Below are 12554 nucleotides of genomic sequence, written 5' to 3'. Positions count from 1 at the left end.
ATTTTTAGGAATGACACAACAAATGTGTGTTAATGATATGAGGCTATTCTATTAAAAAAAAAAAAAAAAAAAAAAAAATATATATATATATATATATATATATATATATATATATATATATATATATATATATATATATATACATCTCTTCCCTTCAGTTTTTCGGTGGGTCAAATACACCCCTTTTGAAGCTCATTTCTGGTCATTTAATTGATAATTTATGGTTTGAATCAAAAAGCAAACATGTTACACATACAATGGTACTTCTACTGACGCGATTAATTAATTCCAAAAGTTATATTATAATTAGAAACGTTCATAAATCGTGCCGCTTTTAACATGTATATAGCCTGTTAAAATTTCTGGTTATGTTCTAACGAAGCGTATACCTTTTTTTCTGGTTGCAGCGGATGAATCCTTATTCAGCACTGTATTAATTTTAGCAGGTGACTATGTGAATGCAGTTCACGTTTTTGCCTTAAGATGGTGCTAGTGTGTTGGTGATGTGTGCACATTTCCAGTAATCCAGGAATCATTTACAAGTCTACAAAAGCAATACTGTAATGTTTATTTTTTTGTTTATTTTGAACATGTAAATTTGGGGTCATGGAAGTGGTTCCTGTGTGATGTGAGTGCTTCAGTGCTAACGACGTGCTAACCCGGTGCTAACAACGCAAACGTCAAGCCGTGTCAGCCCAAAGTGGTATGTTACATATGTGTTTTTATGTTAATATGTACATTATTAGCCATAGCTAATGTCAATTTTATGTGTGTTTGTCCTAATTGTGTAAATTGGTGGCAAGTGTGGATGAAACGAGTAAAGCTGAAATAGTAATAGCCTAAACTGGTGATTTTTGCCACTTCCGGTGATTACTCTCGTGCTCTGAGTTAAACTGACCCCAAAACATTTTTGCTGTTCTTGAGAAAAATACTCTCTCACACAGAATGTTTAAGAGAACATAAAAATAATGCATACAGGCAAACGAAATTTATGTATGCTTCCACTAGAGGCCACCCTAACTTCAAATATGTTTATTAAAAACAAGCTAGTTTATGAAAGGTCAACACATATCCTGGAAAGATGGGGAAAGAAGGTACATATTATGGTTGGGAGAAAAAAAAATCAATTTAACTTTAATTTAAGTTGTGAACTGCATGGCATTTCGATTGGTGCAGAAAACAAGCGATATAGGTTCCAAGCAGACAGTGTGTAAAAGCAGAGCAAACGCCCCGCAACTGGATGGTCTTCCAGATGGGAGGGTCGTTTTCTTGTCACTCTTTCAAGAAAGGCAAAAAATTGAAAAAGAGCTGTTGCGGCCCCATTGCAAATTTCCTTTGACCGCAAAATCTTTTCTTTAGCTGGTTAAAAAAATATACCCCTCATTGCACATTTGAGTAATTGGCCTATGTGCTGTTATTCTTAAATGATCTTAGATTTCCTTCATGGTGATTTTAGCTGATGTCACATCAGTGCCAATACTTCATTACAGTACTCAAGTGGAGTTTAAAGTTTCACTTTTAAACAAGTGTAAGGTGTTCCCTCCTTTCTTGCAGGGGTTACGTTTTGAAAAATACCCGCAGTAACTGATTTTTTTTTTTTTTTGCTTTTATTCACATTTTTTATATACAGTATATACATTAAATCACTTGTTTTGCCTGGTCCGACAGAAAAAATATCAAGAACAAACGCAAGGCAAACATTTTTTCCTTTTTCCGTTTTCATTCATGTTCACTTAGTAGGAAGAAAATTAGCAGGGTAAACCTGAATTTGAAAAAGTTATGGTCATAAATGAAAATCTGCGATTGAGTGAAGTTGCAATAATCAAACTGCAATGTTGCTTCTTTTTCTGATGACTTTTGACTTTTATTTCTAATCTGTAGTGTCCATTGGTGATTGCTAATTAAGCACTTGTTTATACTTTTTTACTCCTCTGGATGGTGCGCTTGGTTCAAAGATAAAGTCTCACACAATAGAAATGTATTCAATTTCATTTGCTTCTTTGGTGAATTTCCACTGCATTTTTAAACCTAAAGAATAAAAAATATCAAGTGTGGATGAAGAGGCTTCATTTTCCCATCACTATGTCACGGTCCAAACGTTCTCTTCCATGACTTTGACAGTGCGTAGTGGTTTATCTGAGTGCCGTTCTCAGCTCGTCGCTTTGATTATATGGCACCCTGAAGGCACCCTTCTTTGTTCCCAGCAGCTGTTTCTTGTGAAAATGTTCTGACCCAGCCAAAGATTCAACATTGGTCTTCTTGCATTCATTGGGAGTATTTGGCTGCTGAGCTTTGCTATGTTGTCAACTGGGAAGGGATTGCTTTCATTCCACTGCCATACTGTCTCATTTATATGCGTGTTGTAGGTGACTAACTGTTTTATTAATCGAGAAGGATTCAACAGACGGTGACTCTTGTATTTTGATCGTCTGGTGGGGGGAAGCGATCAACTCGTTCTTCTAAAAAATTGTGCGGTTTGCCTTGCTCACCGTGTCACAAGTGTTCTGGCAAACAACAGCGTTGGTACAGTGTTCCCTCGTTTTTATTGGAGACCAAAAAACACTTGTGAGTTTGCTTTTCAAATTAAAAGCAAATTAATTGGAACTTCAGTCAAATTGTTGCTAGATGGTGTTCTGGTCACCCATTTGCAAAATTTTGCTTGTGAGTTTTCTTCGGATGCGAGTTGTCTTTAGAGACATAAATTTCCGAGGAGCCAGAAATCGATCTTATAAACATATAATGTTAGATGATTCTGTGAAGGCTAAAATATGCACTTATATGCATATGAACTTTTATACTTATGTCATAGAATGTCCTTTGTGTTCTAATGCTGCACTCTTATCAGGGAAATGTGTCCATCATTTGGTTGGGACCAGTTGGAACTCGCAGCTTTTCAAACGGATGCTATAGGCCCTTTATCTATATGTTGTAACTGTAGACTTTGCTTGAGATGATTGATCACCCATGGAATCTCTGAGTTGAAGCACCATTAGTCAAATAAAGCAAAGCAGATTTCATCTCATTCCATAGTTCGGCTGACATTTCGCAATATGCTAGTCCAGATTTCAGAGCACACGCTTCCATAGCCAGATAATATATTGAAAGTAAACACGACTGTGCTGGAAAATGGCGGCAAAAGAAGCCAAAGCAGACATTTTGAAGGCGAGTTGGCAGGCTGGAGTCCGCAAGATTTCAAATGATGAAAATCATAACTCCTGGGAGCTCACTTCAACTGCTTGTAACTTTTAAAAGGAGTAATTCCAGCATAGAAAGATGGCTATGTTGTAATGCTTACATGTGATGTAAACAGTGTGAAAGCTTCACCTTGTCCAGATGGGTTTGTGCTTGTGGCATTTATCTCCTCCGGCTGAATAAAAGTAAACAAGGGCTTGAATTACTTGCGTGTCGCTCTTCACTGCATTTGGTGCACGACCTACGATAATGCCAGATATGAGGTTTTGCCTTTGCAATCTTTTTTTTTTTTGAGTCATACACTTGAGTGTATGACGCCAAAGTTTGAAGGGTTAAAGCGATTGAATCAGCAGACCGGGGGATTCCAGGCCACTTGCATGGACAGGAAATGAGCATAATGAGTCTGCCTTCCCAGTCTGATGTGCTGGACGCAACTAAGTCATGATCTCATTGGTTGACTTTAGCTTCAAAGTACATTCGGTGCACACGAAGGCAAACAAACCAAAGAACATAATAGCATGTTGTGTGTGGGATTTATATATATATATATATATATATATATATATATATATATATATATATATATATATATATATATATATATATATATATATATATATATATATATATATATAGCGAGTGGCAACACAAGATGGCGGTGACTTCACTTTTTCCTGATGGTAAGCACCATTGTTTGTTCATTTGTTTAGAAGACCTTGGAAACAATTATTGAACTACACATCGGATGAATCCATTTTAAGCTAACTAGCAGATACGCTGCTTCACAAGGTTCTCCTTTGAGCCTTAACAAGTCCTTACATGATAAAACACTGAGCTCCATGAATTATTGTCAAGCTAGGCCAACAGGCTGCCAGTGCCACACTAGTGAAACAAAAAGATAAGATGCGGGCGCACGTCACCGCAAGCGCTGCTCACACTCCCTACCTGTACTCCAATTCGGGGAGCTGTCATTAGTCATCTCTCAGCTATTTGCAACATTACCTGCCCGAGGTCACGCTTGCTTCCCCATCACTCAGCTTGCTTTCACCGTTCTCTCTATGCAGCAATGGTTGTCTTAACAGGCCTTTCCTGTAGACAAAGGCCATTATACGGCAAACGTTTATGTACGCTGTCGTTCTAGCAGGACAAAAGGGTGGCTCCATGTCAAACTGCTCGATATCCTTTGTGATTTACAAGCGGTTCCGGAGACTTGTCAAGTTTCTTTTTGACGCTCAGCCAATGATCAAACAATTATGCTGGGTAATTTTTTTTTGAACAGAAGCTGCTTTGTATTTTCGCATTGAGCAATGTGCCTTGCACATTTCAATGATCTTTCCTTGGAGAATTATACATCTTGGCTTTTTGGCAGAGTTTGGAGTGATGAAGTACACATTCCAGCTTGGGCTATAGGAACCCGGCCCTCACAGACACATCGACAAAATCTGCCCATCAGCAAGAGACCACTGGAATACAACGGTTGTGATCCCGCCCCCAAACACCCCCCGCCCCCTGCCGCACATCCTTGGCTGTGAAAACCATGAACATAAGATCCAACCAATAAAATTGTGACATCACTGGAGTACTTCATTTTGTTACTTGACGCATTTTGAGTCATTTTAATAAACACAGTTTTTTTGTTTTTTTTAAATATGCTCCAATTCACAAGATGATGAACATGAAATCTACAGACAGTATTTACTTTAGCAAAAACTACAGTTGACCTCATCCACAGTACATTGTAAGACGAGACGCCGTTATTACTGAACCTCCATAAGGCCTGGACTTTTTCTGCCTCCGTTTGCAGAATTGTTTCCAAGATTGTGGTTAACAACGCTTGGATGTGCTCTGCATCGGCTACACCACCATTTTCAACTATTTGAAATGCTTTTGAGCAATAGTGTCTCTATGCATATAGAAAAACTTTATTTTAAGTTAATGAAACTAAGATTTGCCTGGACTGCTTGAGCTTGGGGAAATATTTTAATGTCAGATTGTGAAATATAAGTGTTTAAAACAACTAAAAAAAAAAATGCCAGACAAATAAAAGTACATGCGGTCCTCAATTTAGTTAGGTTTTGTCTAACTGTAACCCAGGGGTGGCTAGATTTCACGCCGATGACTCCCAATCCAAACTGTTTTCTGATTGAAATAATCTGTGACTTTATAAAACTCCTGGAAACGTGCACATAAACTGATCATTCAAATCAGGTGTGTTGGTCGAGAGGAAACATGGAAAACATCCTCCATTGTGCCTCTCAAGGACCAGGATTGGCCACCGATGTCCAATGGTGGTTACGCTACCTGAATTTGTACATAACGTGCAACGCGCCATAGTCTGACATCGAAAGAAGAACTCTGGGAAACAATTCTAAGTGAGGGCTTTCCTACACATGCAGAGTAAAAATAATCTTTATTGGACAGGTACATAAAGCATACAAGGAATTTGTTTCCAGGTTTGAGCCATTCTCGTATTACATTAACAAGCAAATATGGCAAAAAGAACATTTGAGCCCTAAAATATAGCTAGAGGGGGTCATTATGAATTAATGGTGGTTCCACAGCAGGACATGCCAGAGATTGATTTTTGCCGAAGTTTTCAGTAAAACACTCAGCGACAACGTTTCAAGAGTGAATAAGATTTACCTCAAGGCTAAGACTGAATGAGAGCCCTTAACATGGCGCGGAAAGAACATCGGTAATGGCACGTTTCAACGACTCCTTTTTAAAAGTGAGCGGAGGCTGTGTTCCAACAAGTGGGGGATCATTCTCCTGCATATTCCCAAGGAAAACCTATTTCAAAAAAATGGAGGGATGAGTCTATCTATCAACAAACACATTTGGATTGAGGGGAAACTTTCGGGCTTTCCAGCTTGTCATGGAAAAACGGAACAGCCCAATAGATCACCAGGATATTGCAAGCTGTCAGTGGGAGTTTGTTTTATAGACTAAAGGCCTTAATACACCGATCCAACAACAGCGATCTGGAAGACTATGTATCGTAATTAGAAAATACCATTGTAATTTTGGAGTCCATTTTGTTTTCTTTGCTGCATTTTGCATGATGAATTGGCATTAGATCGCTATGACTGGACAGTCTTAAAATGGCTGATATTAAATGAACAAAGTACTGAAGTAATCGATTATTTTAAGTAAATAAGTACTAAAATGATTCATTACTTTAGGTACTTGCTTATAAGTCAACCTTACCCAACGCGGTTATAAGTCTACCCCTGATTTACATTGATCATGGCTGTCCAAATATATCACATGGTGTGTGATATATATAGTAAATGAGTAACGTCTCTGGCATTGAATGAGTTAATAGGCAGTGTCGCTGATATAATTTACATGTTTTTTCTAGCACAATGTGTCAACTGTAGGGTCGATGCCATTGGGTCGCCCTTGTCACAGCTGACCCACATTGAACTGGTGTATCCAAGCCCCCTAAGCACGAATACCTTGACAAAAAAAAATAGACTTGCCAGATAATGCCATTTGCTTCCAACATGACAACTGTGTTCATATTCACAACCCCCTAAACGCAAAGAAGTGGTCATTGCTTTAATCTGCTATCTCCTTGTGCTGGTGTCCCAAACTTTGACGACTTTAGCGTCTACCCATCCTTTTCTTCCCTTCTTGTGCCTCCCAGCTCCTCTGTCTGAAAAGTAAACACGTCCAGCTCGCCAAGGCAAGACTCCCATCCCCCCTGGAAGATAGCTGGCCAATGACTCATGCTCTGTGGCCTCTGTCCTCCTCAAATTTTCCACAAGGTGCAAATCATTTCCTCTCTACCATGTAAAACCAAAGCAACATGTGGCAAAGTGTTTGTAAAACCATTAGCTTGATTGTTGTCCGGTTGGTCTATGACCGGTATACTTCATACACTCGCCAACCCAAAGAGGAAAATACATGCACCATTAATAATTGTGGTCATTTTCTTCTGTATTCATGGGACCAAATACAAGTGAAAACTCTCAGTGAGATGCAATGCATCGCTACCGCGTTGCAATGATAATTAAAATGGAATAACTCTTTAAATAATTTGGTTGACACAGAAATTGATGAATTGACACTTTCGGTTACTTTCCATTTCTTCCTCCCACATTGCTGAGGAAATCCATTCCACTGGTGGTTTGCTTTTAGCTTGGAGGAGCTTCTGTGAATGATGACTGCAGTGTTAAGGGTATGCTTTATCATTTGTCACCCAGCAATTCTGTTTACTGCTGTGAATGGGAAGTTCACCGTGACTTGTTCTGTTAACTTATTGTTTTTTCAAGCAGCTGTCATTGGGTAGGAATGAAAAAGGGGCTAAGAGAACATGGGCTAACTGGATGCAAATGTCTTTTATTGGAGTTGACTAAAATATGTTTGTAAGCAACACCAAGTGTTGTCACTTCTGAATTTGATTGAAAGGAAAAGAGGAAGATCAGACTTAAACCAAAAAACACTAACAGGAAATGGATCGCCTTGAGCAACAATCATATGAATTTGCTGCTTCCGATGGGATGAATATTTCTTCCCCCGGAGACTTGAACAAAGGCCACTCCAGAAGATGCAAACCACTTGTTAGCAAAACGTAAGAACGGGAAGGTCAGGCTAGAATTTGCTGAAAGGTACAAAAGTCTCAAGCTTTGAGAGAAAAAATTCTGCTCAAGATCATCAACTCGGTTTGACAACAAAAAGAAAAATATGGGAGAACCCAGTTTGCATACATTCCAATGAGTATGCACATTCACTGACCAGCCATGACACGAAGATGCTACCCAGAACTACAAACTAGAAACGTTAGAAAAAACATGTCTTGCACTTTCTAACTAAATATTCATTTCCTTTTTCCCCCCAAGTTGTGTTTTGTTGTTGTCTCTATTTAACGGGCCTCAGATGTCTTGTTTGGTGGGGAAGATGGGGGTGGGAGCAAAATGACTTGAACAGATGAGCGCATGTTCGCGAAGCACATCCTTGGCAGTCGAAAGTCAGAATGTAACATGTAACGTCGAGGGAGGATTGCAGAAGTGGGAAAGAGAAGTGGCCCAGAGTTTCCATGCGGAAGTCATGGCTTATATTCTCTTAAGCTCTTGTAGCTCTTTCTTCCAGTCTTTGGGAGAACAGCAGAGCGCGCCTTTGACTTGGCCTCCCGCTCGACCCAATTGAACGCAAGCGGGATGTTTACCGTGACACTGAACGAGTAGTGAAATCCAGGTATGTAGGAGTTTGTTTAAAAGTGGCCGAAACAATGGCAGTCTGGCCCTCCTGCGCCTCCAGCAAACAACAAGAACGTCACCCAATCTCCGTGAAAGACCCACATTCCACATTCTGCTGCTCTCCTTTTTATAAATACGTCTTTGGAATCATTCAAATGTTTTACAAGGATGTTTAAGCCCGAGATAAACTATGTCATGATTTTTCCCTGATGATTGCGTCCTTTTACCGGTTTGTTCTGATTAGAAAGAGACTCAAAGGTTCAGTGTGCTTGAAATTCCATTCCATAAGGGTCGTGAATAGGTCAAACCTGGGTATTTTTCAAAACGCCGATTCAAAGTCATTTTTGTCTGTCTGTCTTTGACATTTGGACATTTTATTTGATCTTTCTCAGTTTGCCCTTTTGCCTGCTTCCCATCCTCTAATCTTGTATAATTTATGCACACACCCACAGACACACACACACACACATGCACACACACAAAAAAGAAAGACTCTCATGAGTATAACACAGTCCAAAGATACAGTAATGCAATTAGACTTGGCACTGTTCTGATAAAAAAAACATATTTTAGCCATTGAACATTTAATCCAAAAAGAGACCAACAAATAACTATTATGCAATCTTCCAATAACTACCCAATAATAGTATATGTTGATTGTACGTTTTACTTTCTACCTGCATTTGGCTGCTAACAAGTTCAGGGTGTTCCCTGCCTACTACCCGAAGCCAGCTGGGATAGGCACCAGCAAGCCTGTGACCCTTGTGAGGATAAGCAGCACTAGAAAGTGGATGGATTTTACTTTGTAAAAACACAGAGAAAATCAGTTGGATTTTTTATTTATGCCATACCTGTAGTTTACAAATCCTTAATATCCTTAGTTTTAGTGTCATCCAGATTGGCATCAATGCGGAGTATGAATCTTTTTAGTGGATGATTCAAAAACGAACCATTCCCTTTTAAGTCCCACCACTATTCGGGATATGTCTGCATATGTTGTTACCCGGCAACATTTTTCGATGATTTCCTTCCAGAACCCAAGTAATGACTTGACTCTACTTGTTGAATTTTAGCAGAAACCTGACTTGACTTGCTTGATATCTGCCAGGCTAATTTGGAACTTGAGACCTACTTACTGTATGACATGCCCATATGTGACTATCACCTCTGGTAAAGTGCCCTTGTATTGCAAGTTTTAAAGTTTTAAGTACATTCAAATGCATTCTTAATCATCACTAATAGAGAGAAATCAGAAGTCATTGCATGTTTGACATGTGGAAATAAATGCTTAATCATCATATAATACGCACATGTTTAAGCCCTCTGAGTGCATATTTTCAACTGTGGTGATGTTTTTTTTTTTTTTTTTGGGTGGTGGTTGGATCACAGCATGGATAGATTCGGTTCGTCCTCATGTAAACGTGTCATCGGAAGCAGCTGGCAGGTCTCCGAAACTCTTAAATCGGGAGGCGACTTTCTAAACGGACACCCTGAATTCCTTTATGTTGACCACCTACTCTGATGGCCACCCACGGTGCTCGTCGTTTTGACGTTTACTTTTCACCAATGGCAACCCTGATTATCAGGACGGGACTACAATTCCTTGGTCTGCTGTGATTGTTCCAAGATTGTTATGCGTTGTAGAGTGTTTATTTTGTTTCATGGGTGTCTGAAGAGAAAGCGGCTCACTGTTTGTTGTGTGGAGCAGTGGCAAAACTCTGCAGTAAAAAGTGCTTTTATGGTCTTGTATAGAAGCCACTTCTGCCAAGAGTCACAATCTCTGGCATCTTTCAAAACTCATGTTTTTTTCAAATACAAGACTATACAATAAATGTGGTTTAGTCCAGGGGTTCTCAATCTTTTTCAAAGGTCTAGCCATCTGATGTATTTTTTGGGGCAAGTACCCAATAACTAGTGCAAAGCATTTTTGCATGAAGAAAAAAAGACTCAAAACACTTTAAAACTGTGCCATTAATTTATGAGTCATTAAAACGAAACAAGATTGGTGGCGGTAACATACTTTATTCATACGTGAAGGCACACCGCAACTTCAGAAAGTAGATTGCGTGGTAAAACGCTTTAGTTTTTTCCCCCAGCCGGAAAATTGCGTCAATGTTGACAATTCACAGCCACATAAAACAACAAAATAAACATATAAAATGTCACTAGAGCATAGCAATAAATTGTTTCATGTTCCTATTAATTTTCTTTTAATTAAAAAAAAAGTGTTGTTTCTGTCATGGCATTAAAAAACATTATAATTGATTTTCAGGCACTTGCACAAAGCATTCTAAAAAACCAAATACATCCTCAAATGTCTTCCAATACCCCAAATCTAAAAAGCATTGATTTTGTAATTAATGTGAAACCAAAAAAAGAGGGTTTTAATAACTTTGCTTATTTGCTATGCCAAATATTAGTATGATGCTTGAACTTGACACTTTTTTTTCTAATGAGCCATCAAGCAACTTTACTACACTAAACCAGATAAAAGTCCACCGTTGCTACGTTGTTGTTGTTTTTTTTTCTTTTTTCCAATGCTCTCCTCAAAGTTTGGTTGCAAAGTTTGCAGTTCAGCAGCCAATAGAAGTAAATAGACTTATACCTATGAAGTTATTTTTTTCCGCTTTATAACATTTAAATGAAAATGAGGCCAGGACATATTAAGCTTGTATACAGTTACCCCAGTTAATTGATTCAGGTCATCTCCATCTCGGGCCTTGAACTGAACATTTCTGCTCATTTTTAAATTGTCCCCCCCTTAAATTTGAGGGCATTAGCAAGGTCATCCATTCTTCAGGAAACGTTAAATCTCCAGTTACATTTGCTTCTCAGGACAGGTCAGGCTAACCCAGCAGGCATGTTTAGTTTATCTAAACGTGTCTGAAACAAGCCTCAAAAGCACTTGAACGTTTTTTTCTATCGCGTAAACTTTTTTTTTTTTTAATCAACTATTTTATTCACAAATATAATGGACAAGACGTTATTTGTCCAAATGATGCATTACCAAGATGTTAAAATGTTTTTCCATGAACCTATTGGGGAAACGAACCATTTTAATTGTTCCAAGATTCTAACCAAAATAAAAATGATTACCATCACAAAGTATTGTTTTCTTCTTTATGATATGGGCCACAAATGATCTGGAGGATGAAGGAGTGCGCTTTCAGCCTTCAGCACAAAGAACGTGTCTGAAGTTGTGAACATGGGTGTAGTTCTCTCAGCCCCTGTGAGAGGGATGGGAGAGGGCTGACAAAAGGGGGAGGAAATTAGGCTGCCCAGCATTCTTCTCATTTAAAGCTGTAACTACAGCAAAAAAAAAAAAAAAAAAAAAAGCACTCAGGCAGTCTGGGTTGGGTCTACTTGCTTGCTGCTTACAACGAGAGGCGCTCTGCTCTTCATGCAGTGATAACCCAGCTCCCCTCTTTCTTTTTGTCCCTTTCCCCCCTTTTCAGGAGTCTCATGTCTTTCTTCTAGACATGATGGACTTTGCGCACTTAAGGATTTTCCTTTTTTTGCTGGTCTCCATCGCTCAGGTTTTGATTGTTACAAGCCAGGATGATGGTAAGTGAGCCCCCCACCTCTCTCTGGCTGTTTGCTGTTTATTTGAACTTCTGATTGCCGTGCGACTGAAAAAGCTGTTTGGTGGCCCTCTAAACAAGCTGAGAGTGCGCTTGTTTTCATTTCAAACACGACTTTTCACAGTGGATCCAGCGCTTGGGGATGGCTTGTCTTGGTTTTCTGAATGTTGGAGTAGAGAACATAAGGGTGCTGAAACTTTGGAGATGTGGATGTTGAGCATGTGAGCAAACGCGGACATCTGTCAGTGATTGCGAGTGATGTCACCCTCAGGCATTGAAAAAAATGTACAAGAAGGGAAACAAGCACCTTTGTGGTTTTCCATGACTCCTGCACAACTTCCATTGGAACGTTCATTAGGTCTTACCCCCCCAACCACACTCCCCACCATTGTGAGACGTACATCTGCAAAGACAATTTCATTGCAAAGGCGTCTGAGAAGGAACACGGACTCACTGCTATGTTAATTTGGGGCAGATGTTGGGGGGGGGGGGGGCTGATCCCGCCTGCTGGAGTCTCTGAGTCACGGGAAGGCCCATGACGCCTCGGGAGGGGGGGGGGGGGGGGGGGGGGGGGGGCTGC

General features: G+C 39.5%; 1 protein-coding gene across 1 annotated transcript in view; it reads left to right on the top strand.

Annotated features, from left to right (window-relative positions):
* The first annotated feature begins 11777 nt into the window (after nt 1-11777).
* col5a2a (collagen, type V, alpha 2a) overlaps nt 11778-12554 on the top strand; it is a 29971-nt gene continuing 29194 nt past the window's right edge. Inside the window, exon 1 of the mRNA XM_088415361.1 lies at nt 11778-11957. Coding sequence (XP_088271487.1) covers nt 11873-11957 — 85 coding nt within the window. The 5' untranslated portion in view covers nt 11778-11872. The remainder of the gene's footprint in view (nt 11958-12554) is intronic.

This window comes from Hippichthys cyanospilos, chromosome 5 (assembly GCF_059441005.1).
Source record: "Hippichthys cyanospilos isolate Australia breed blue-spotted pipefish chromosome 5, RoL_Hcya_1.0, whole genome shotgun sequence".
Taxonomy (NCBI): Eukaryota; Metazoa; Chordata; class Actinopteri; order Syngnathiformes; family Syngnathidae; genus Hippichthys; species Hippichthys cyanospilos.
Note: the sequence above shows the minus strand (reverse complement) of the source record. Positions and strands in the feature narration are given on the sequence as shown.